At 44.7% G+C, this 26,028-nt stretch overlaps 1 protein-coding gene across 1 annotated transcript in view; it reads left to right on the top strand.

Moving 5' to 3' along the window:
• znf236 (zinc finger protein 236) overlaps positions 1–26,028 on the top strand; it is a 48,135-nt gene that overhangs the window by 9,390 nt on the left and 12,717 nt on the right. The window contains exons 6-26 of the mRNA XM_030102067.1: positions 1,683–1,855; positions 9,149–9,271; positions 10,329–10,502; positions 11,757–11,937; positions 12,012–12,284; positions 12,807–13,010; positions 13,096–13,228; positions 13,709–13,969; positions 14,047–14,279; positions 14,893–14,994; positions 16,973–17,115; positions 17,243–17,346; positions 19,670–19,821; positions 19,898–20,074; positions 20,158–20,458; positions 20,854–20,957; positions 21,028–21,480; positions 22,380–22,525; positions 23,119–23,350; positions 23,439–23,630; positions 24,825–24,983. Coding sequence (XP_029957927.1) covers positions 1,683–1,855; positions 9,149–9,271; positions 10,329–10,502; positions 11,757–11,937; positions 12,012–12,284; positions 12,807–13,010; positions 13,096–13,228; positions 13,709–13,969; positions 14,047–14,279; positions 14,893–14,994; positions 16,973–17,115; positions 17,243–17,346; positions 19,670–19,821; positions 19,898–20,074; positions 20,158–20,458; positions 20,854–20,957; positions 21,028–21,480; positions 22,380–22,525; positions 23,119–23,350; positions 23,439–23,630; positions 24,825–24,983 — 4,020 coding nt within the window. The remainder of the gene's footprint in view (positions 1–1,682; positions 1,856–9,148; positions 9,272–10,328; positions 10,503–11,756; positions 11,938–12,011; positions 12,285–12,806; positions 13,011–13,095; positions 13,229–13,708; positions 13,970–14,046; positions 14,280–14,892; positions 14,995–16,972; positions 17,116–17,242; positions 17,347–19,669; positions 19,822–19,897; positions 20,075–20,157; positions 20,459–20,853; positions 20,958–21,027; positions 21,481–22,379; positions 22,526–23,118; positions 23,351–23,438; positions 23,631–24,824; positions 24,984–26,028) is intronic.

The raw sequence follows: 26,028 nt of genomic DNA, 5'->3' as shown, positions 1-26,028 counted from the left end.
GGAGGCTCCAAAGCGGGCGCAGACATTGGAAGCATGGACGAGCCTTTAAACGTCCTGTTGAGTGGTTACATGCTGCCGCTCCGACATTCCGACACACCACCATTTAGACATGTCACCATTCCGAAATGCCGCTATTCCGACACGCAGACGTCTCACCATTCCGACCAGGTTGCGTTACTCCGAGTGAGCGGCTGACTCGGCGCTGTCCGGTGCTTAACTGCAGATTTACAATGACAGCAAATACTCATCTAAACTGTGAAAAAAAAGCTACAAGATTTAGATATAATTAACAGCACTGTAGGTTTGAATCATCTCCTGTTGCTTTTTGAATTATGTGGAGAGCGAGCGTGCTGGTGATTTTTTGTGTGTTCTGATTAATTTCCAAATAAAGTTTTAGCTTCTGAAATCCGATTTTTAAACAGTTCTGATGGAGCTTAATGTTTATCTGGACGATGCAGCTTCATACCATTTCACTGTAAATCTGGACGACCTGCGGCGTCTGGAGATAAAAAATAATATTCAATGTAACGCCGGTTTTGTGCCACATGCGTAAATGCGCACAAAGATACACACCCTCCCCTACTGCACAACATGAAGGTAACTGGAATTAATCAGTCAATTAAGGAGTCATCTGCAGCGCCATCATTGATATCTGTAATATAATGCCAGCGTGCATGAAGACGCACGGCTCTGTGGAGAGCTCCGCAGGAAAAAAAAAAAAAAATTTAACCGATAGTATTAACCGGTCAAAGTTCCTGCTATCGGTTAACGGTTAAACGGTTAACCATGTGCATCCCTACTTTGAAGACAAATGTAAATTATAAGGAGCTAGTATAGAGGCTGAAACCAATGTTTATATTAGTGAAGTAGGATTATTCTCCACTTACACAATTTGTGAAATCTCATGGATTAGGTTTTGGCACAAGAAAGATGCATTCACTTAGTGAAGATCCGACTTGATGTCTTACATATGATGTGAAAGTTTTAACTTTTTTTGTCGTGTTTTTGTTGTTGCTTGCTGATAAGGAAGTGGTTACAAGGTGCAAACATGTAAAAATAAACTATTTTAGCTTGACAGCAGTGATCACATCCTGACTGACTGGATTTTAACGGCCTAGTGAGAGAGTGATGCTTCAAGATAATCCAAAACAGACCTGAGACATTTGATTTTTATTTAGAAGTTTTTGCATCAAATCCTGTAAAGTATAGTTCAGGCGCGTCAAACACAGTTTAGTCCCGAGGCCTCAAACAGCCCAGTTTCATCTTGAGTGGGCTGGACCGCTAAAATAGGGTCATAATAACCCTAAAATTTATATAAATAGAACTTCTGTAACTGTTATTTAACAGCGTTGTGTATGTTTCTACCAACTGACTGTGACCGTATGGCTTTAAAGCCAGTTTGAGAGCATTGAAATTACTGATTTCAGGCAGCGTCACTGACTTCTCATCTCAGATCTCAGTGTTGGGCTCTGTTTTACCTACTCTTAAAAAAAAAAAAAAGTCTTTGTTTTCTTTGAAATTTTTCTAGTTTCCTTGGTGGTTTGTCGGACCAGATTGGAGCCTCTTTGCGGGCCGGTTTTGGCCCACGGGCCTTATATTTGATTGACACTTCCGCATTTAAAGTGAAGTCGCCTGAGTCCGGTTGACCTCTGACCCGGGCTTCCCCCCTCCTCTCCCCCCAGGTGAAAGACCCTACAAGTGCGCCCACTGCGGCAAAGCCTTCAACCAGAAGGTGGTGCTGCAGACTCACATGGTGAGGCACACCGGGGAGAAGCCGCACCTCTGCATGTTCTGCCCGGCGTCCTTCTCCCAGAAGGGGAACCTGCACTCGCACGTCCAGAGGGTCCACTCAGAGGTACCGCACCACGAAAACAGTCGCACAGAGGCAGCGCTGGAGTGTTAAAGTCACAAGCCGTGACACGACTCGTTTTTCTCGCTGCAGTCATTCAGTTTGTTAAGTTTTACGAACACAGCGATCGAACTTCAGCATCAGTCGTCAGGCTGTGTGAGGACGTAACTCTTAACTACAGACCAGGGGAATAAAAACTCTCATCACACTTCAGGCTGGAATATCTGAGAAGACCCACAGTGTGACATGCATTAATGCACAAGGACACAGGGCGAGTGGGTAAATAGATGTGGAGGGGTTCGGTGCATCATGGGAGTCCTATACCATACCATGCCATACCATACCAGCTTTATTTATAAAGCACTTTAAAAACTTTACAGCTGGCCAAAGTGCTGTACACAGACAAATATAAATTACAAAATACAATACAAACCTCACAAATCCTGAACTGTCTCTCGATGTGATTGTGAGTGTGTGTGGTTGTGTGTGTCTTTGTTAGTCCTGTGATGGACTGGGGACGTGTCCATGATGTGTCCCGCCCTTGTCCAATGAAGATCGATGGATGAATAGATTTTTTATTGGTTTGGTCACATTAACAACCTTTATGTGTCTTTTGAACCAATGTTGCTGTATTTTTAGTTATTTTCTGTGAAAATCGGATGCTGGAGTCTCTCATAATGGAGAAACAAGAAAGGAGATGAACATTAAATTATGGCTTCTCTATAATTCATTTATAAAGAGCAGATGAAGATGCCAGAGAAACTTTTTTTTTCCACTTTAAATCTTTAGTAGAAACCAATTTTTCATATACAAACCTAAAATCAAAGAACCAAAACTACCGTCACATAAGACTAAGCCCTGGAGACAGATTTATGTAGCTTTTTTCTATTAAGTCTGCCAGCTTCTTGTCATCAGTTGATTAAAACACGGCTGTAATTTCAGATAGCGCTGATCAATGTTCTTCCAGTCATCAGACTGACCGCTTCACCGCTCACTTCAAAAGTCTCCCTCTCTAAAGTTTCTTTATGTGACTTCTTCTCATTAACTAACCAGTAAATCAGTGGTAATCTCCACCATCAGACACTTCAAACACTCTGTTCTTTCTTTAATTCTGTGTGATTTCTTTAAATGCTCCTGCTGCATGCCCCCTCCAGCCCCACACTAAATTACCTGTTTCTTTCTGCCGTGTTCAGACGAGCGGGACACATTGTCGTATTGTTTGACTGCCAGGAAGGAAATGAGGCGAAATTGCAGTCTTTTGTTCCTCATTTTGTTTTTCTCTTTCGTAAGCAGCCAATTTTTACAGCCCGCCTGGTTTATCCAGCCTAATTTAGCCCCGACTTTGATCTGTGTTCACCCTCAACTCTTTTTTTTTTTTCCCCCCACGGAGCCGTGTTCGACAGGTCGAAAGGAGAGCGCACATCAAAGTCTTCTTTAGTTGGACAAATCTTCATGTCAACAGTGTGTGGAGGGGCTGATGTTTGCGAGTTTGTGGACTGAGCCCATTACCAGACAGATGGAGGGATGGAGGGAGGGATGCCGGCTCGTAATGCAGCTCCAGTCTGAGCATCAGTGGATTCTCCACAATCAGCTGCATGAGTGCGTTTCAGAAAGCAGGAAAGGAAAAGCATGAAAGACACTTTGCACATGCAGCGCACGGCACGAGTGTGTTTTTCTCCGCCGCCAGCGAAGGCGCAGACATCTCTGTTTGGCACATTTTGTATCCAGGCACAGAAAATTGGGCCCAGAAATATTGGGAACGGCAGCCCTGATTGTTTGCTCACGGAACACACATCTGCAGAGGAAGACGTTGGGAAATTGGTGTGGCTGTGAACAGAAACCCGTGCGCACGTCTCACAGTAACAAGCAGTCAGATTAAAACAATGCTGCAGGGACTTTCAGTCTGCTGCTCTTTCATGGATTCAGATGGTCAAATATTCAAGTTTTTTGAATGAAAATTAGGTTTTTTCAATCATAAAAAGAAAAGCAGAGTTGTTTTCTCTTTCTGGTGTGTTTCAGGCTAAAAAGCAGCCGATTGGATTACATCTGACGGGACCGTTTAAATGATGCAGCTCATTTTCACGAGTGTTCCTCAGCCTTGCCGTTCCACACGGGGTTTGTCCTCATGTCCGACCCACTTTATGAATAAATCAGTCCTCTGTTGTTCCCAGAGATAGCAGGAGCAGATCCCTTCTCGTGAGGAGGAGCCCGGGGACTAAGGGAAAAAAAAAAGAAAGACACAAAACAAACACAGTTACAGTTAATGAAGTGTTTGGACATGGTAGATGCTGGAAAAACACTCGTCTGCATATAAATGACCAATAAAGCCGACGCTCATCAGACGCTCAGGAGCTTTAATCAAGAAGTAAGAAGAAGCCTGCATGCTTTATGTAACAGTGGAAATGTTATTATTTACCAATTTCTCCCAATATGTATTGTTGATCTATAGTTCTACAAACATTTAGAAAATAAAATGCCAGCAGATCCTCTTTAGCCAGTGATACCTCTGTTATACTCACTGGCCGTCATTTCCGCCTAAAACTGGGCTGTTTTGTTTTTATTTTAAAATGCAGAACAACTCCACATTTGGTTTTCCACACACGTTCTCTTCTAACATCTTCAGATGCTCTCAGAGTTTCACATTCAGCTCATTCCTGAACCCATTCTAATTCCCTGCACCGTGTTTCCGTCTGTTTATCTGAAGTCGGCGTTCTGACATTTACCTTTTTATCAGGTGAGAAAGTGAAGCAGGAAGTCACTTCAGTCCATTTCCCCCCCCCTCTTTCATCTCCTTTATAGGCCAACGGCTATCTTAGAGTGTTTGATTGTGGCTGCTCCTATTTTCTTACTTAAATGATATCGTATCTCTTCTCATCACCCAAGAGCCTTTTAGGCAAATGTGGGCTTCTCGTTGTGATTGAGTACACACCCAGCACATTACCAGGCACTTCAGATCCCCTCAGCGCTCCAGCATTAATGAATCCCTCTACAGATTTTCAGGTTTTTATCTTTCATCTGATACCTTCAGACCTTTTAAGTGTCGTCAGTTCAGAGCAAACGTTGAACCTGCATTCAGCCGAGGCCGGCATGTAGCTGTTAGTTGACATCTTTGTGTGTTTTTGTGTGATCTGGAGTTTGCGTTTGCCACAGCTGGAAGGCATAATTTTTGCAAACAGAGTAATTTTGGGTTGGAACATACACAGTCTTGAATCCTGATGGAGGAGCAATTCATTCTGCAGTGATGCCACATGGGAAATTAAACTCCTGCTGCGTGAGTTCACTTCAGCCCTGCTCAATATTCATCTATCGCTCAATAAAACGCTGTATTGTTTGCCTCCAATAGTGATTGGAATAGTAATCTTTCTTCTTCAGAAAGGTCAAACTCACTGGCTTCATGACGGTAACAGTTAAGATTGGAGGCAACTTTTCTCAATGTGGTATGACTCTTGTGGTGTTTCAAAATAAAATTCAATTACAGAATGAAAAAAAATCCAAGCACATTTCTATCATAATTACAATTTATGTCCATACATAAAGACTTTGTTCAACGTATATGCGAATCCTCCTTCAAAATGCTTAAAATATGTTTTCTTTTATTGTCTCAGAATTCTGACTTTTTTAATGGTAAATATTTTAAGAAAACAGATTGAGACAAAGCTTTCACTAACTTCCTGAAAACATTCATCAAAGTGAGACACGATAATCAGTACATCACAAATAGATGTAAAACATCCATATTTCAGCAGCAAATGTGAAGGTGAGAGGAGATAGAGGAGAGATCTTGGCAGCTGTTGTTCCACTTGAGTCAGTACAGAGTTTTTCACAGAAGAAAATCACTCATTCATATGGTAGTAAATTTTACTTTTGAAGCACTTTTCACAGATAAAAATCACAAAGTGCTTCACAGTAAGATACAACTCAACATAATCCACTAAGTTAATTTAAAGCTTCTGCTTCTTGGACGAATCAGTGGCAGAAATGGCCTTCATGATGTCCGGCGGCCATACATGTTCCTGTGGACGTGCCTGACCAGCCCCCAGGGTGTCACTGGGACTTTTTAGATCAAATGAAAGTTAAGTCTGTGTGGCGCATGTAGCACTGTATTACAAAAAAAAGTTTTCCATTGTTCTATTGTGGTTCACTGAACTCAAAATGTATAATAAAAATTGATTGGCCAATAAAACGCAAATACTGGGAAAGACTGAGAAAAGGTGGCTCATGAAACTAGTGACACAAACTGGTTTCAGTCAAGAGGTAATTCATGTGTCGCCCATCCATCGTAGAGCTGATTTTTCATGTGGCCTCTTGAGAAAATGAGTTGTCCATCCCGGATCAGTGGAGTCTGTGCTGTGCAGCGACAGCAGGACAGTCTTAGTGCCTGAATCTCCCGATCCCCACCAGGTTTAATCCAGTGTGTGGGACTAAAATCAGCTTCTGACCTCCCAGTTCAGGAAGGAGAGTTTGGTTTCAGAAGGTCTGAGCTGTACTGGGGAGCTTGGCCACGTTGGGCTCTAGAAGCCAAGGGTAAAATATCAAAACGAGTTCTAAAACTGAACGAACGAAGAGAAGATGAGACTGTAGTAATGTGAGACTGCTGGTTAAGATTCTCACTACAGCATTTTGCATCGTCTGAAAACTTAAACTTAAGGAGTTGAAACAAATAAAATGACTTGAAGGAAATTGCTGTTTGGCCATTGCTTGATTTCTGTTTGGTAATTTCTTTAAACTGACTGGTTTTTGAAAGAACAATATATCTGGACGTCATCAGCATAGAGGTGATGGGAAACTTTACTATAATGTCTAATAATTCAGACAGTAAATAAAGCAAGGGGAGAATCAGACCAGAACAGTTCTTGAAGTACCCGTCAGGGCAGATCTTTTAGATAAACACTAAAAGATCTCTCAGTGAGAGACAGTCTGCTTTAAGTAGACCAGTTTTTTTGTCGTGCAATTTGCTCATCTATGGGGTTTGTTTTCTAAAATCTTTGACATAAATAGTTATTTGCATGCACATTGGTCTGTAGCAGTTTGGAAGTGATGGATTGAAATGAGGTTTCTTTGATCGTGGCTCAACAACAGCAGAACTGCGCCATTATTTGGAGAGATAATAATAATTTCTATTATACTAGACCTAATAGAGCCGAGGAGACGACTGAAAACAGGGTGAAGGGTCGACATCAAAGGGACTTGAAGTTGTTTCTTTATATGACCAAGTAAAGCAGTGACGTTCTGGGTGTTCTGCAGGGGAAAGTATCAGACCATAGGATACGTGATCTGAATGTTGACTAGTGGAACAAAATTAGTTTAAGCTTCACTTGTGACTAATTTGCACGTTTCAAGAGAAAACTCAAAACTGTGAATCCGTCACATTTCCCTGAGTTCCTTCATTTTCCTCCGTCCTTTTTTCCACTGTTCTGTCTCTGCCTCAATACTCCTCACTGCTCCCTCTTCTCTTTTCCTTCTGCTCCCACTAAGAGGAAATAATGGCTCATCTGGGTCTGCTCTTGTTCCACACCCCTGTGCAATTATCCTCAACTGAGTACCGCCGAGCCATCGCCACTGCGCCGACAACATCTTTATGGAGAGAGCCCCTTCACATTTCTCACTGGCTTGAGATTTGTCCTTTCCTCTGACTCCAGAGTTCAGCCACCTTGCTGCAGCAACTTTCTAATCTGTTTGAGAGCAATTTATCCACCAACCCTCGTGTAGCGCAGCTGCAGGTTTTTTTTTTCCCCCTCCATGGAAAAGTAATGAAACCTCTCTCCCGGTCCGGTGTACCTTAATTTATAAAGGACTTAAAACAACCGCCGTACAAAAAGCGCTGTCATGTTTTTAAAATCTACACAAAGCAAGAAATAAACAATCCATATAAAATGTGAAATAAAAGTATATAATGCATGAGGAAAATATATACGGGATCTCAACAGTCCATGTTTGTCTTCCACTTTTACTTTCCTTGCAGTGATCAATGAGCTCTTAGTGGATCCATGTTTTTTTTTTAGGACGTTTCCTCAAGGTACAGTCCATCAGACGCCATCAGATGTTCTGGCTGCTCTCAAAGCTTGCTTTTAGCTAAATCCGCCCATCAAACTTACCCTTCCTCCCGTCCTCTATAAACCCATTTAATTCAGATAAAGATTTCAGGAAAGCATGAAGCAGGAACATTTAGAGTCATGAAACAACTAAACTAGAGTGTCTTCCTGTTTTGGAGGGAAGTGGACGTACACAAAGGTCCTGTTTACACATTTACAACATTCTCAATGCAAACTTCCAGTGTGCTTTAGGTGTCCATTTACACAATAGTCGCCACCAAAGCATTTAAAAGCTTCAGCTGCAGTATTGTAACTGAATATATTTGAAGAGAATGTCCTGAAGCCTGTCAGTGTAGATCATAATAAAAGGTCTCGCCTAAAGGGTATAAGTGGCCATAATTTACTCTCAGTAAACCACACACACGGAGCGTCTGAGAGTTCAGAGATGGGACCTTGCGTTTGACACAGACTGTTAGTTTTAATAAGACTCGTCCACGTCTGCTTTGACGAGGAACTGCAGACAAGGACGGCCGCTGAAGGGGGAAAGTGGCCATCATTATTTATCGCCTGGTCCTTTCAGCTCGTTCTGGAGCTACTTAGTACTGATGATCTGCTCAATAATCACATTTTATGAGACAGTTTTTAGTAACTACACGACAAATGAAATGTGTGAAAAGTCTCGTTTTGTCATATTCATCAGGAAGCGTCTCATATGGATGTTTTTAATCTCTTCCTTTACACCAGTGTGTTTACATTAGTGGAAGGCCTCGGTGAACTGGACACTTTTGAATTCCAATTGAATAGCATCAAATACAACACAGTCAGCAAGACACTTTAAAAGAGGAAAACCAAAAAAATCAACATGAGCAAGTACAGGGGAGAAAAAAAAAAGTTAACTGGAGGAAACTTCCAGAACCAAACTTTCTGTATCTTGATGTTATACTCACATATCCAGAAATCTGTTCTAAGACCGAGATGTTTAACAGCATCGTGAGCTTTTTCAAATAAGTAGCAGATGGATTTTACCATATGGATCCCTGTCAACACGCCTGACTTGATCAGACACAGAGTTATTCACACACTGGTACATCAACGGTGACGGCTTCGGTGCAAGGTGCTCACACACCATTAACACCTCCAGGGTCTGCGTTTTACCTGAAGTTGAATTTGGCTGAGCCACGTCCAATGCAAAGTTTGGATAACCGGTCGCCGGTCATTTGCACGTCAGCTTGTAATGATCTGGTTTTTTTTTTTTATTGTTTTCCAGACTAAAGGCGTGCCACTGTTTCCATGCATGGACTGCAGCTGCATATTTAAGAAGCTGGGCAGCCTGAACGCCCACATCAGCAAGATGCACATCTCTGTGATCGAGGCGCCCTCCAGCAATCCGGTGAGAGAAGTTAAAAAGGAATACTTTAGAAACCATGAAAGTAGTTAATATTGATATTTTTAAGCAGTGAGTTGGTTTGTAAGGATTCCTGTTCTCTGCGGTGTCATAGAAGCTTATTTATTTACTAATTGTAATTAAGTGAAACAACTTTTTTCCTTATATTTAATAGTCTCATTGCTCTGAAATCAGATGTCTAATATATGCATAACTCTTGGAGTTTAATTCTGAGCTTATTAAAAACATCGACCTTGAATGCTCCATCGCTTCGGCAATTACCTAAGTTCTTATGCCTCCATGAAATCAAAACACAGTAGAAACTCTCAGCAGAGTTTGTACTTCATTCTCCATCGAAGCCACAAAGTTAAACGAAGTGGGTTTTTTTCTTGCCTCCCCTAATATTTTCCAGTCCTCACTTTCAGCCTTGCTTGTTTTTGTTTGGGTGTGTGTTATTCTCATGTGTTTTCTGAAAAATAGCCAATAAATAAAATATCTCACACTGTATCGCCATCTAATTTCCTACATTTGCTCTCAAGTCCTTTGAGTTTCTGCTCTATTGCTTTTCTTTGTTCTGTGCTGCTTTGGCTCTGTTAATGCTTCCCCGTGACAGACGCTTTAACCTCACTTGCACTATCAGAGTTGTTCGGGGCTGTTTTAACCGTTCTCTCACTCATAAAGTGATCAGGCACGTTCTCTTCCAAACGTGACTTGGTTTCAGTCCACAGTGCAGAGCAGAGCCTGATGCTCTTCCAGCCAGCGTCGTCCCTCCTTCATTAGATTGGTGCAGTAATATTATGTTCATATAATTTACTCATTAGTAGCTTTTAGTGCTGGTAAATAGCTGTCAGTCACACATCTTCAGTCAGAGTGGACTTTTGTAAACTGCTTTCATTTAGCTAAGACTTACTAAAAAAAAAAGAGAGAAGAATAACACATTGACTTTTAGGGTAAAAATGCAGATTTGCTCATGAACTGTCATCACGTTTTCGCTGGTTGTTGTGTTTTTCTTCCATCCGTCCATCCATCTCTTCATCCACCCTCTGTTCTCTCCATCTGCCAGGAGACAGAGGCAGCAGGTCAGGGTCCGGTGGGTTCAGAGGGCGGCGAGGGAGTGACGGACGTCATCCAGCAACTCCTGGAACTCTCGGAGCAGGTGAGCGGGGAGACGGCACAGCCCCAGCCTCCAGAGCCTGCCATCGCCATGGAAACCGCCATCAACCCGGACATCCTGCAAGTGAGTGAAGGACGGTCGTTCACATAACTTCATCACTTTGAGGCTTCATTTGCACGTCAGTGTTTCAAGTGAAAATGGATAGTTGTGTCTTTGTTTCAGAAAAATTTACGTTTACGCAGCAATGTTTTGAAAACTACGTCCATTTACACAAAAATGGCAGAAACAAGACGAATAAAGAAGAGAATGTCACCCTAAGATTTATAAGATTCTAGATCTAATTATTTTTCCCACAAAGGTGAAATTTGCTTTGCTGCAGCAGCAAGCGGACAATAAATGGAAGAGTAGCTAAAGAATACAAACAATAATAAACATAAAACACAATAACTCAATAATAACTATGACACTATTGTACGATAATGTTGTTCGTGATCAGAAAGACACCAGTCATTATGTTATTATTGCACAGAAGAAAGAAATCCAGAACAGAGACTACAGGGAGGAATGACCTTCAGTACCGCTCCTCCACTCTGAGGGGAGGAGTGTGTCGCTGGAGGAGCTCTCCAGGCTGCAGGGAGTCATTGTTCATGAGAGGAGGCCGCTTCGCCGTCGTTCTCCTCCCCCCCACCTCCTCCACCGGGTGGAGGGGGCCGGACCGGACTTCTTAATGATCCTGACCTGGAGTTTGATTCTCTCTGATCATTCAGTTTCTTCTTTATTGTCCAAAGAGTGGCTGTGTAACAGTTTCATATCAGAATCATAAACTGGCCACTCTCACTTTTCCATATTGACCCCACCCCACCGGGTCTGACCTCTGGTCTGACCTCTGGTCTCCACTTCAATCCTTTTTCACCCTCTCCATCACAGGAGCCAGTCAGCCTTCAGCTCGATCCCCGAAAACAAGTTCTTCGTGTTCCTGTTCGAGTCCATTCATGTCCTTATCTGAATTCGTCCTTTTTGGGTCTCTTCATGAATAAATTGGAATGAAGAGTCCTGTTGTCGAACAACACTTCTTCATCTGAACAAAGAGAAACGGTTGAAAAGATCCAAACGGCCCTGTGCCAGAAATGAATGCTTTCATTATGTTTTCTCTCTCTTTAGATTAGTGTCCTATAACTTTAACTTGTAGGTGAATAAGTAGAGGAATAAGCAGGGTGGATTACACATTCACAAACAGAGTTAGATCCAAGCCACCGTGATGCAATTTTTCAAATGAAAAAAATAAAATCCTAAATATGTAAATGAGACATATGCGGACATGTTTTTCAAAGTGTATTTGATGCCAGGAGACAAACTGTGTTGTTGCTGCCTCTGCAGCAAGCTCTGGAGAACAGCGGGCTGAGCGTGGTCCATCCGCCGAGCGAGGCGGCGTCCAGAGAGCCGCAGAGCCAGGCGGCCGAGGGCGGCGCCGCCGTGGACAACAAGAAAATCCAATGTGCAGACAAACCGGTCCGGGAGAAGAAGAGGAGCATTTTTAAGAAACCCATACAAATGCCAGGTGGGAGGAATGATTCTGAATGTTATCGTCGTTCTGTCGAAGCACTGAAGATCTGAGAGTTTTGTTTTTTCTAGGCTCCATCAGGGAGGAGGACGGCGTGCGCTGGCATGGCTGCCCGTACTGCGCCAAGGAGTTCAAGAAGCCCAGCGACCTGGTCCGCCACATCCGCATCCACACCCACGAGAAGCCCTTCAAGTGTAAACAGTGCTTCAGGGCCTTCGCCGTCAAAAGCACCCTCACAGCACACATGAAGACGCACACCGGCATCAAGGCCTTCGAGTGCCAGAGCTGTCTGAAGTGCTTCTCCACGTCTGGCAGCATGAAAGTGCACATGCGGCTGCATACAGGTGAGACGCCGGCGGGGGGGGAATGCTCTCCAGGCCGAGCCGGATTCCGCTCTTCAGTTCACTCGCGCCGTCACTTCGCGGGCTTCCACACTTGTTTTACATGCGTAATCAGCAGAGGTGTCGGTAAACGGAGACCCACAGGCGCTCTCAGAATTGCCTCTTCATGTCCCCGGCAGACGCCGCTGTCATTTCCAATTTACCTGTATGTTGCGGTAAATTATCCAAGAGATTGTAAAAGCCGGTCCTGTGTAAATACGACGGCGAGAGCCCTCATCTGTATTCATGTGTTCGAGATTACCCTAAGCAGTCTTTCCCTCGACACGAAACGTTCACTCCAGCATGAACAGATAGAAAAGAAGCCTAATTATCATGTGTTTCTGCACGTTGTACCTCTCTACTTGTGTAATAATAGTGGAGTTATTGTCGAGTGTTTAGTTAAGCTCTGGTGCATCTGTCTGATTTTCAGCGTCTCCAGTCCTCCAAAAGTGTTTTTTTGTTTGTTTTTTTCTCCGCCTGTCCCAGGTGTGCGCCCCTTCCCCTGCCCTCACTGTGACAAGATCTTCCGCACGTCCGGCCACAGGAAGACTCACATCGCCTCGCACTTCAAGAGCTTACAGCAGAAGAAGCACAAATTCCCTCGCAAAGCCAACAAAGCCAAAGTGTCCAAAAGCAACCTACCTCTGCCCGACATCCCGCTGCAGGAGCCCATCCTCATCACCGACTTTGGCAAGTCTCAAAGGCAGAGAGGTCTTTAGAGTCGCGCTGTCTGTACATTCGGGATTTTTAACTGTTGCGTGTTGCTTTTGGGCAGGCCTCATCCCGTCCCAGAACCCGCGCCTGGCTTTCCAGCAGTACCTGGACGTGGTGGGCAACGACCGGCCGTACAAGTGCAAATACTGCAACAAGGCCTACAAGAAGTCGAGCCATCTGAAACAGCACGTCAGGTAAAATGTCACCGAAAGGTCCCAAACAAAATGAAAACAAAAAAAACATTTTTTTCCTTTGTTCATTTGTAAAGGGAAGCAAATTACTGTGATATAATGTCTGTGATCTTGACAAGCTACACAAACGTCCACTTTGAGACCGTCTGTGCTTAAAGGCCAAAAAGTTCAACAAGAGGCCTTTGTTGAAAATGACTCCCATGCTTTGTTGTTGAACTTGGCTGCAGTGTGGAGCAGAACTAAAAGGGGCCGAGGGTCGAGCCTTGGTGCACACCACGAGTCAAAAAGACCAGGCTCAGCAGCTAAAACCGCTTCTGTTGCATTATTCTCTCTTCAGCCTCTTTTGTCTCATTTGGAAGAATCTTTTTAATCTTAAAGGCTTAAATGAGCCGATTTCATTTAGTGTGAATATGATTTAACCGAGCTACTGAGAGAGGAGCAGGAAACCAGAGATATGTTGACTTCTCTTGTTTAAACCTTCAGGTCTCATACTGGAGAAAGGCCCTTCAAGTGTGTGCAGTGCAGTCGAGGTTTCGCCTCCTCGGGAGTCCTCAAGGCCCACATCCTGACGCACTCCGGCCTGAAAGCCTACAAGTGTCTGATCTGCGACACCACCTTCACCACCAGCGGCAGCCTGCGGCGCCACATGACCACCCACAGCGACCTGAGGCCCTACATGTGCCCCTACTGCCAGAAGACCTTCAAGTCCTCGCCCAACTGTCGGAAGCACATGAAGACGCACAGGTTGGTGCTCTCTGATGCCCCTGCATGTATGTGTGTGTGTGTGATCAGCGTCCTCACCGTGGATCTGCACGGAGCAGGTATGAACTGGCCCAGCAGCTGCAGCCTCAGTCAGGAGACGACCCTCTGGGGACGAGCACCGTGGCTCACGACATCCAGGTGGAGATCGAGGGGGACGGCCTCCAGCAGGCCGCGGGCACCATGGCGGAGCAGCAGAGCATGCTGGGACTGGGCCAGGCGGAGGTTGTGAACGGAGGACAGCAAGTGACGCTGGAGGCTCCGCTGACCGACCAGCCGCTGGTCCAGGGGGAAGGTAAACATGCTCACATGTGTATATACATACGCTGTGTATATATGCGCTGCTGGCAGTAATTGGTTTCTGCAGTATTCATTACGTACTTAATATTTTACTTTAATCAGTGAAAAAGCCATTTGTTCTCATGAATGTTTATATGAAGTAGGGCTGGACGATGGAAGATAAAAAGCATATCGATAATAAAAATCATGCTGATCATATCAGTAATTATTGATAATTTAATAATTTACTTTTAATAAAGAACACACAAACCATGCGCCCTGTAAATAAACATAGCTCAAATAAAAAAAATTTGATCTGAAATTGAATAAGTTCCATGACGTCAGCCAAAACATTATGATCACCCGACTCTTTAAGACCTGATATCTAGAAGATCTGTTTCAAGGAGGGTCGTCTGCGATAACCTTCAACAGTGACCTCATCCTTTTCCTTTTTTGGACCTCTGTTGATGGTTATTGACCTCTACAGACTGGAAATACCTGAAAAGTGTGTCAGACTATCTTAAAGTGAGCGGACAAAAATTATACAAAAAGAATAAGAAAATGCACCCAAAGTGTTCAGTGTGCTACAATCCAGTCACTTCAACCTGTTTGTTTGTTTGTTTCCGCAGACTCCTATGTGACTACCCAGCATGCATTGCCGCAGAACATTGGCCAGTTCGAGACACCAGCGCTTCCTCAGCCGGCGTTCGACCAGCAGGCTCTGACACAAGGTACAGACTGGGATGTGTGTGTGTCGTCTCTCTAGTGACAGACACGGAGGCTTCGGTCACAACAGCAACAACCAGTGTAGTTTTTTCTTTTTTAATATAATTGATAGTTTACAAATGTTTGTCTTTGAGCCATCCTGTTAGAGATGGCTAATTATAATCAATAAAACTTAAACAGTGGTGTAAACTTCAGGAAAACTTCTCCAACAAATCAAACATGTGCTCAAATCCACCATCTGTGAGCGCCGGCGCCTCACTCCTCATCTTCTGACGCTGCAAACGCGCAGTAGTGCACTTCAGACATATGGCGGCTGCTTCCTCCGCCTCCAGGCAGACTCGCCCGGCGTCCACGCTGCCAACTGGCGGCCGCCGTGTGAGCCGAGCGCGGGGACTCGAGTGGCGGCGGCATACCGAACACACTTCAAACATCTGGGACCCGGATCCAGCTTCTCCTCTAATCCTCCTCTGATCTGCTGTTGCTGTATACACACTGATGTGTGTGTAGCAGCTTTGTTTTATCTCTGGCTTCTTCGGCTTAGCTCAGACTCTGATTTGATAAATTCCTGCAGCACCGAGTTCACAGGTATTCATGCTGCGGCTCCATTCAGGGAGTCTTTAAAGCATCGCGGAGGGAGTACGCCCACAACTTTAAGAACAATGACTAATCTAAAACATATGGTCTTTCGAAAAAAAAAAGAAAAAAAAGTGAAGAGAGCCTGTAAGGATATTTGAGCATCTCTATATTGAGGCAGCTTTCAGATCAAAAACAGTATTTCTTAATATAATTTTAGTTTCATGGGTTAATTTAGTTGTATTCTTTAGAGAACAATACATCAAAGTGAAGTTACAATTCTCTTGATTGTTCATGTAAAGTACAAGATGTTAGAAATGGTAATGAAGAAACTTTCTTCATTTAGAATTAGAGGAGATGTTGATAAAAGGAATAAAAGGAATAATCTTCCTCTCCAGAGCCAGCATCCAGATTATACAGCATCGTCCTCCCACTAACTGGTGTAAGTTCAGAAAAACATGTTCAGTAAATCAGTATTTTACACTAAAAAGAAACTGACCTGTGATCAGCTGAGTAGAATGGAATCAAAATTCTTTAGATTAACTTTAAATGGGATCTTCCTTCGGTTCTCTGTGTTGGAAGGAATATCGCTGCTCCAGAAGCTCCTGTTTTCATGTTTCCTGTTTAATGTTCAGATTTTTGTTTAATACTGTTCTTACATGGTTTTTTTCATTTTGTTTTGTTGTTTTTCCTCCTGAGGCCTTTGTTCCACCATTTAACATTTTGACACTGAGTCATTTTCTGTGTCATTAAGTGGAACCACTCAGTTCTTCTCTGTTTGCCGCCATTTAAAATCAATGAGAAGCTTCTCCTCTGTTGACCCGGTTCCTGATGCAGAATAGACCCTCTGATTTCAGTGTCCTCCCACTGGAATAGTTTCCCACTTTAATAAACCCACTGAAACTGCGGCTGGTTTTTAATTCCCGGATGACGTGCAGACCGTCAGCCACGGATCCTGCAGCTGAACGGAGTGACAGCCTGAGAACACTCACTGCACAGTGAAACAGGAAGCGATTCTCTGACTGCCACGGATGTGTTTGATGAGTAGTTTAGGAGCAGTTGATACAAAAACATCCGAAGATAGTTGTTGAAGGAAGGGAATTCAGCCTAAATTTCAAAGTCATCGTCATCATTAAAATTGTTACAAAAATTAGAAAGTCTGCAAACTGTTTCCGCAGGTTTAACAAACTGTCAATAAAGTTTTTCGGTGTGTCATTTCAAAACTTACTTCACAACGTAACTTCTTAACATCCTTTCACACAGAGTTGAAATTCAACAATGTGTTTAAATTCACTTTTACTTATATTTTTTAATGTCCAATTTGCAAGGGTTTGATTTTTTTTTCTTGTAAAATCCTCCTCGTTGTAGCAGAGCGTAACGCTGGCTGCTGCTGCTGTGCGCCCCCTGCAGGTTTCACCATCGCCGAGTCGAGCTACGGCCAGTCGCAGTTCTCCGCCGTGCAGCAGCTGCAGGACTCCAGCACCCTGGAGTCTCAGGCTCTGTCCTCCAGCTACCACCCGCCCAACCTGCTGCACGTCCCCACCGCCGAGGTGGTGAGTCCACCTTTTTCAGTTTGAACATCTTATATGTTGTGTGTGGTATTGGGAACAGCAGATGGGTGAACAAGATGACATTTATCGTTAGCGTTGAACCCAGCGTGCTTCCTCTCTGTTGAACCAGGCGAACGGGCTTCTTCAGCAGAGCGATCAGAGCGAGCTCCAGCTGCCTGCAGACACACAGGAGTACCAGGAGGACAGCGAGGACAACACCAAGAGAGCCTACAGGTCTGCTTCAGGCCGGTTTATCCTGGACCCTCCAGGAAATATGATCGTCATGTTTTAGAACAAACGTTTGAGTTCAGGAGTCACAAACAGACCAGTTTCATCCTGACTGGGTCAGACTGCTAAAATAGTAATAATAATCTTTAGATTTGAACTTCAAAGTTTGTGCCTTCAAGTATACGTTTTCACATTTACTCGGAGAAGCTTTAACTTCAGCTTCCGCAATTAGTTTTAGATCAAAGTTTCCCAGATTCCCTGGAAGAAAGTCTGCAGAGTGAAGCAAACACTTAAACCAGTGAACACAAAGCTGGAACTTTCTCTTATTCTGGGATAGTTTGACTTGTGAAGGTCTAATTTTGGCGAGTCAAAGCTCAGGACTCAGAGTGAATCTCACAGCTCGTCACCCGCTGAAGTGCGTCTAACAGGACTTCACTGCTGAGTTCTCTCAGAGTTTGGAGCGATGGGGCTGAATCTCTGTGTTTGAACCGTTTTCCTTCAACACTGTCCCCAAAAACACTGACAGACACCTTTTGCATCATCAGGCTGGAAAATGGAAAGCACTTCAGCAGACTTCAGGGAATCGAAGGGTGAATTAAATCTTTTCTCTCCATCATTTGTTATTGATTGCTGTCTGAGGAGAGAAAATGCCTTTCAATGCCTGCGTTCCGAAGATGTGCTAATCTTTTTATCGTTTATCTGAATGCCGAGGCACGGATATGCACACATGCTTCAAATAGTATCAAATAGTATCTCTGCATTGTCGCGACGATGGTATTCGTACTGCGACCCTGAAAACCCTCAGCAGCAGAGCCTGATGGGTATTCCTGCTGCGGAGCGTGCCGGCTCATTAACTTCCCTCTATGCATTGTATCTGTGATTTGAATGAGACCCAAACAAATCTGTTCTCCAAGCTCAACAACTTTAATAAGATGGATGTTTGCTGGAGAAAAGCCTCAAAGCAGCTGAAATGAATCCTTCATGGAACTCCATTCATTTCAAACTTTTTATTCAAAATGAGCAGATATAGAGTCCATTTATTAGATGTAAATAAAATGAGCCTTTCAAACCAGTGCATCAATTTCAGTTCAATATTTGAATAACTTCTTAATAAAATGTATAGGCGGGATGGTAAACGTGGAGGTGATGTTATCTCATGAAACCATATAAAATAATGTATAATAGTAGCTGTGTTGCAGCTGTATCTGACTGTAGATAGAACCACTTCTCAGTCAGACAACAAAAACATAAAAAAAGTCTTTATCTTGTTTCTTCTTCTAATTCAAAGCACTCACTCTGTATATAATATTTTATCACACTGATGAGAAAGGCCTGATTCGGAAATGAGTTTGCCTGCTGTTTTGGTCTCATCAGTTTAAAATGGCTTCATGCATTTAAAGTACTTGTTATATCAACTTGCTCAGAAAAAGCGAACGCTGTTGTTCGACCTATAGAACAAATCAGCGGCTGTTTATGAGTTAGATATTTCAGTGTCTGCAAATTGCCCGATAATGGAGAAGAAGTTGGTTTCAGGGGCTTCATAAAGCCCAATCTCTTCTTCCGCAGCCCAGACTGGTAAAATACTGTCTTAATAACCTTTAAATTTAAAACTTAGAAGTTTTTCTTTGCAGCGGTGAAGAGTACACATGATGAAAATGTTCACATTTTCATAAAACCAAACAATTACGGGGTAAACAGACTACAAATCTCAACATGAAGCCCATTTTACGAAACTCTCGAGTGCAAAAAACAGTGAAATCACCAAAAACACTTCTTCTATAAACGTTACATTATGAATGATTTTTTGCAAACTCCCCTGACAGCCCGGCTTTGTGGCTAGTAGGTCTGATATTGTCCAAAAAAAATGCAGATCAAATGGTTTTATTTTTAATTTCTAAGTAAACACCTTAATGCGTTTTCATTCATTGAATGAATTTGCAAACATTTTAAAATTACTTGTGAAAAACGTGAAAAACAAAGTGAAGCACTGTGAATACTTAACAGATGTTCTGTAATGACCAAAAAATAAACCTAATTACAGTAATTTGAGCATTTCTGATGCCAGTTCTTTGTTTGACTACTTTTGATTTGACCGTTTTCTCGACTGTTGGTTGAGTTTTATGGATTTTATGGGCGTTTGGAGAAAAACAGTCACGTATTGTTTCCACATTCAGACCGAAGAGGTTGGAGAAAGAGTTAAAAAGATGACTGAAGCTCTGGACTTCATGAATGAACTCACTCTGTGGTATTTATGCTGATAAAAAGCATTTTTAGGAGCCTGCCTCCTTGCAAATAATCATCCTATTTGAATTTTTCTTAAACTTTTCAGGTGCTCGTGGTGCAACAAAGGCTTCAAGAAGTCGAGCCACCTGAAGCAGCACGTGCGCTCCCACACCGGGGAGAAGCCCTTCAGATGCCACATGTGCGGCCGAGCGTTCGTGTCCGCCGGCGTGTTGAAGTCGCACCTCAACACTCACACAGGTGAGGCCGCCGTTCGTCACGGCGGCGGCCGGGAGCGAACGACGGAGCCGTCCTTTAAGGCCTTTCCTCTGTCCAGGAGTGAAGCCCTTCAAGTGTAGCGTCTGCGACGCCTCCTTCACCACCAACGGCAGCCTGAACCGCCACATGATCATCCACATCAAGTCCTTCAAGTGCTCCATGTGCGACGAGAGCTTCCGGACCAGCCTGCTGTGCAAACGCCACATGAAGAAGGAGCACGCCGTGGAGCACCACAGTAAGAGAACCCCGGGTTTCTAACTCCCGTCAGACGCTGTGTTACTGAGCCAAACACTAAAATGATCCCACAACTGTTTCCAGTTGTAGGCTTTGGAAGTCAGGACGTGGAGGAAGACGAGGATGAAGAGGAAGGCGAACCGAAATCTCTGAAGAGGCGGAGCGCGGAGATCATCACGCTGACCGAGGAGGAGGCGGCCGAGCTGGCCAAAGATCCCGGCGAGGAGGCCTCGGTGTCGGAGCGCATCCTGGCGCAGTCGGCCGCCGAGAGGGATCGGATCAGCGAGATCAAGGACAAGGCCGTGGAGCTGGAAACCGAACCCAAGTTCGCCAACTGCTGCAGTTATTGCCCCAAGAGCTTCAAGAAGCCCAGCGACCTGGTCAGGTAAGCGCCAGTGGGGGGGGAGAGTGGATCACAAACAGACCACAGATATCTGCAGTCGTCTCAACATTTGTCTCGTTCGGGTCAGAAATAAACACGTTGCATAAGAAAAATTTAAATAAGTGTTGCTGTTTCGGCTGGAAACCAATTAAATCCAGCTCAGAGGAAAGTTGGGCAAGTTTCCAGTGAACAGTATAAAGACTTTTAAAATAAAAAAGAGAAAAAGAAAATGCAGCCAAGACCGCTGAAGTTTACACAAGTTCACATTTCTCATTTACCTGAGGCGACACCAGAGGAGCTAAAAAAAAAAAGAAGTTTGAAAACATTCTGAGCTCAGGGAAAGGTTTTTTTTTCTCTCTTGATATCATTCATTATCTTCCATCTGTTTCGCCGTGCAGGCACATCAGGATCCACACGGGAGAGCGGCCGTACAAGTGTGACGAATGTGGGAAGAAGTTCACGGTGAAGTCGACTCTGGACTGCCACGTCAAGACACACACAGGTTAGTCCTGAGTGTGCGTCGAGAAAGGGTTTGTTCTGACGGCGTGTCTGACCAGCGCCCGTCTCCGCAGGCCAGAAGCTGTTCAGCTGCCACATGTGCAACACCTCCTTCTCCACCAAGGGCAGCCTGAAGGTGCACATGCGCCTCCACACCGGCTCCAAGCCCTTCAAGTGTCCCTTCTGCGACCTGCGCTTCAGGACCTCGGGCCACCGCAAGACCCACATCCAGTGCCACTTCCGGCCGCACAGCGACGTCCGCAAGTCCAAGCGCTCCTCGTCGTCGTCCTCCTCCTCCGGCGGGGTCAGGCAGGGTCACGACCCCGACGCGGGGCAGCCCGTGGCCCCGGGTCAGGGTCAGCAGCCGGCCGCCCCCGAGGCGCTGCAGCCGGTGGGGCTGCTGCAGCCGCCCACCTCCGACCCCGGCATTTACCTCCCCGCCAACCAGGTCCTGACCGGACAGTTCGACCAGAACCTCCTGCAGCCGGGACTCGTGGGACAGGCCATCCTGCCTGCCTCCATGTCCGGTAGGACAGTCTGCTCCTCTGCTCGCTTCCCGGCTGATTGCCTCTTCTCCTCCAGTCTCGGGACGCTTTTTGATCATTTCCTGCCAATTATGTCTTATCAAACATCTATCAGAGCCGCTGCACACTTTCACTGATGCTGTTTGAAGAGATAAAGCTCCACCGCTTCAAAGGTTTCTGTCAGCGCTCTGCGTTGAAACGTCAGAAGTCATATTTACAATTAGCCGTTTCTTGGCAGGCGTTTTATTCTCACAACAGCTTTCTTGCCAAAAGTTTGAATTCAGGAGTTACTTTTTTGCATTTCTCATGTAAAATTGGCCGAGCACAAACAAACCGAGCTCAGGTTGGTCCGACTCCACTGGTTTGAGCGTTGGTTATTCGGGGTGTAATGTAGCTTTTTGTAGTTTTAACGCGTCTGATGAAGTACTGCTGTGGTTTAATTGTTGAAGCTGAAAGGCTTTTCCAGTCATTGAGCTTCGTCGAGCTTCCCATTCCAGATGTGCTCTCTCCACTCCTTCCTTTGGCTTTCTTCGTCTGAGAAAACAGACTTCAGTAGTACCTTGTCTCAGCCTTCTGGTGTCATTTATTCATGGTATTCAGTAGCCTGACTGAAGAGATCATCTTCATCCATCAGTGTTTAGGAGCTTGTGCGTCAGCCAGTGCTTATAATGTGTTGGAAGCCACGGCTTCACATCTGGAGGTGTGATAGAAGTGCATCTCCGTCCAGTCTGAAGCTCGGCGCCTCTGTTCCTGGCTCACACTCTGCACAGACTGCTGCAGTTTCAACTCCACATTTCCACATAATTAAAGCGTCAGGGCTATATTTTCTTTTTACGTGCCCAGCCGGGTGTCGTCTAGAAGGTAATGTCTCATCAGTCTCCATCGTGTGTCCTCCCTGTCAGCTGCGGGAGACCTGACCGTGTCTCTCTCCGACGGCCTGACCACGCTGGACGGCATCCATCTGCAGCTGACGCCGGCCAACCTGGTGTGTCCCAACGTCCAGATCTCCGGCATCGACACCAGCAACATCAACAACATCACGCTGCAGGTGACGGACGCAGCTTCATCCCTTCTTCTGGTCAAACATCATGAGCCGATCTTTAAATAATCCAGAGAACGAACAGGGATGATGGTTTTTTTACTCTGAACCACAACTAAGAAGAGTTTGAAACTTTCGTTTTAGAGGCTATCTCGCCGGTCTGGTTGGGATGGATGTGGACCCTGTACTAATATCTGTTTGACTTTGAATAGTGCCATGGAAATAAATGGCCTGGCGATATAAATGACACAAAGCTCAGCTGAGCTGATTCCACCGCTGCCACTTTCACCTTGAGTCATCTCTTAAAATCTTAATTAACTTTCCGCCTGACAGGCTTTTTCCCATTCTTCAGCAAATATTAAACTCTGGATTGATTATGTAACAGGACGGTTTGAGGAATACAAATGTTTCAATCCATTTTCACTGCTTGAGCATGATTTTACACCCTTTTTTTTTTTTTTTTTTTTTTTTATCCAGAAAGGATTTTCTCTGAATCAATCCTGTTAATCAGTTTCCAGATAGTTGTGTTCAGGCAGTTAAAGGAATACATTGATGCCGTCATTTTCTGCATCATCGGTCACTCCTCCGCCTTTCTCCTCCAGATCGACCACGCCCTCCTGCAGCAGACCTTGCAGCAGGGCGGCCTCCTCTCGCAGCCCCTCAGCGTGGACGCCGGCCTGGTCCCCCACGCCGGCGGCCAGCTCATGTCCGCCGCAGACCCCTCGGTGTCGGCCAACGTGGTCATCCACCCGCTGACCAGCCTGGCCCTGCAGCCCTCCACCATCGCCCCGGCGCAGGTCACCATGGCCGGGCTCTCCGAGCAGGACGCTGCAGGTGGCGTTAACGATTACACCGGAACGACTGAAGCACCAAAGGACCAACGGCTCATTACCTCATGACACGTCATGCTGGGTTTTTTCAGGTTCTCAAGACTTGAGCCACGTCATGGGCGGCGCCGGGCTGGTGCCAGGAGGCAGCGGCAGTCAGGAGATCACTCTGACCATCAACAACTCCAGCCTGACTCAGGCCCTGGCCCAGGTCCAGGCCCAGGCCTCGGCCGCCGGATCCAACACGTCGGCAGGAAACGCTCAGGAGATCACGCTCACCATATCAGGTACAGCCTGCCTGCTCCACCACAGATCTGTTAAAAGACACACACACACACACACACACACACACACACATGCATGCACGCACACGGCTAGTTCACAAGTACAGAAGGATGCTGTCACAACAAACACGGATGAGAAATCCCTCGAGGATCAGTGTGTTTTATTGATTTTCTTCTCATGATCACGCAGGCAACGACATAGAAAAAGTCAATAGTGACTCACTCATCTTTTCTCCTCGCAAATCTTCATTACGAGCCGAAGCTGCTGCCGTGCATTACACCTGATTTTTCAATTTTGCCATCAGCGTCCGTCACAGTCGCTCATTCATCAGCAGGAGACGAGTCCGGTTTCCGCTCGGTGGAGGAAAGCTGGAGTCGAGTCACTGAGTCCTCTAAATGAAGACGAATCGTCTGTCAGTTTTGCAGAATCTGTCGTTGAATTACTAAGTCCGCTGGGCCATTTATTTTATTGTACAGTGTTTGAGAGTAAAATGACCTGCTTGTTATCGACACAACAGTCTATCAGACAATAATTTGATGATGTTATTAAGTCTTCTCTTAATTCTGTAGTTGAAAAATGAGGTGAGTCATATTGTAATAAAATGATAAATATCAGCCTTCTGGGCAGTTATTAACCTTTATAACCATTTTTTTTTTTTAATTTGATCTCTGATTATGAAATTATGAACATTTGAAATGTAACCACAGTAGCAGCAGTAGCTTCTTATTTAGTAGAAAAACAGTGCTAACCACAAAAAGTAGCTTTTCTCTTATTATTGCATACCTGCACTTTTGTGATTTCAAGCTTTGTCAACCTTCAATCCTTCAAGTACTTCTAACTAAAGCTAAACACTAGTGGAGATACCCACTCCTACAAAGTATAAACGTATTTGCCTTCCCTGAGTTGAGTGTTAAAATATGAATACATGTTGGAAATTTAAATGTTTAATATCATTTTCACCAAAATCATGATGAAAAATGTGTGATGTTGTAATAGTGTTATGTATGAATGTGGATTTCTGCTGTTCTTACTGTGCATGTCTGACCCTGATGCTATTTTGTGAAGCAAAAATGCAACAAACTAGCTGGCTTTCGTGATTGCCTGGCTGATTTTTACTTTCAAAGAAAAAGTGTAGTTTTGTCTTCTTTGTGATTTACCATTTTGCCCTTTATAAACCACTTTTGACCCTTCTGCAGGTCAGGATCTGCTCCCGCAGCATAGCAATCCTAACGGTGCCGAGATGAACGGCGGCATCCGTTTGGCGTCACCGCTCACGAGCCAGCCCAGCAGTGCGACCTTAACTATCACCAACGACCACCTCCTACCTCAGAGCCCCGCCAGCACCGGGATGACAGGTGAGGCTCCTGCCTGGCTTTTCTTTTAGAGTGGGATTGCATGGTATCCCCTCCAGTGGGATATTCTGAATGAATGTTGTACATAGGTAAATGAGAACTTTAAGGCTTCAGTTGGACTTGGGTGTAGCGGCAGAGTGGAGGTCAGCAGGGCATGCAGTGGTGTGAGGGAGCCAGAGGATAATGCTCTATGCAGACGATGTTATCCTAATCGTCTGAAGTACAAACGATAATACTTTGTCTTGGTTTTTTGAAGCACATTACTTGTGGGTCAACATCTCCAAGGCTACGTCCAAAAAGATGGCATGCTGTCTTCTTGTACTGGTGGAGGAGTGGAGCTCTTGGTTTATCAGTCAGTCTTCAAACCCGCCGTTACTTTTGGTCATGAATTTCACTTTCAGAGTAGAAGACCAGGCGTCACTCTTCCAGCCAGCAGAAGTAAAGGACAGCCACTAGTCCTGCATATTGAAAGGAACCATCTCGTACTCGAGGTCTCCAAGGTACCTCCATCTGGGACGTGGCCCCGGGGTCATCCAACGACCCACCGGAGAGATGATACTCTCTGGTTGGCTGGAAACAGCTCAGGGCGCCTCCAGAGGAGCTGTAGGAGGTTGAGAGGGACAGATATGGCCAGACCTCTTTGCTCTCTATATTTCCTTTGTGACTCCCTGTGGACGACTAAAGGAAGAATAAAAATGCATGGGTGAGATGAGTGGAAATGCATTGTTTCTGCTTCATCAATAGACGGATAAGAGTCAAGGTCTCTGTTGTCCAGAACATCAAGTTTTATGAGGAACTCCAAAAGTGTCCCGGAGAAAATCCTCTCCTAGTCTGATTAGTTTGACACAGAGAGTTTCGGCGACCTTGTCCACACACTTTGAGGTGTCTGGGTTCACACCGCAGTAACTCACTTCCTCTCGGCAGATTGAATTGACACCTTTTTGATTGAACAAGCATGCACACTGTGTCGGAGGCCTTCCTTTGTGCTCCCAATAAAGAAACGGGAACTCAGCAGTGAGCGTTTAACCTGGTTTGAACAACAGAGGAT

The sequence above is a fragment of the Salarias fasciatus genome, chromosome 11, assembly GCF_902148845.1.
Source record: "Salarias fasciatus chromosome 11, fSalaFa1.1, whole genome shotgun sequence".
Classification (NCBI taxonomy): Eukaryota; Metazoa; Chordata; class Actinopteri; order Blenniiformes; family Blenniidae; genus Salarias; species Salarias fasciatus.
This window is presented reverse-complemented; position numbering and strand designations above follow the sequence as displayed.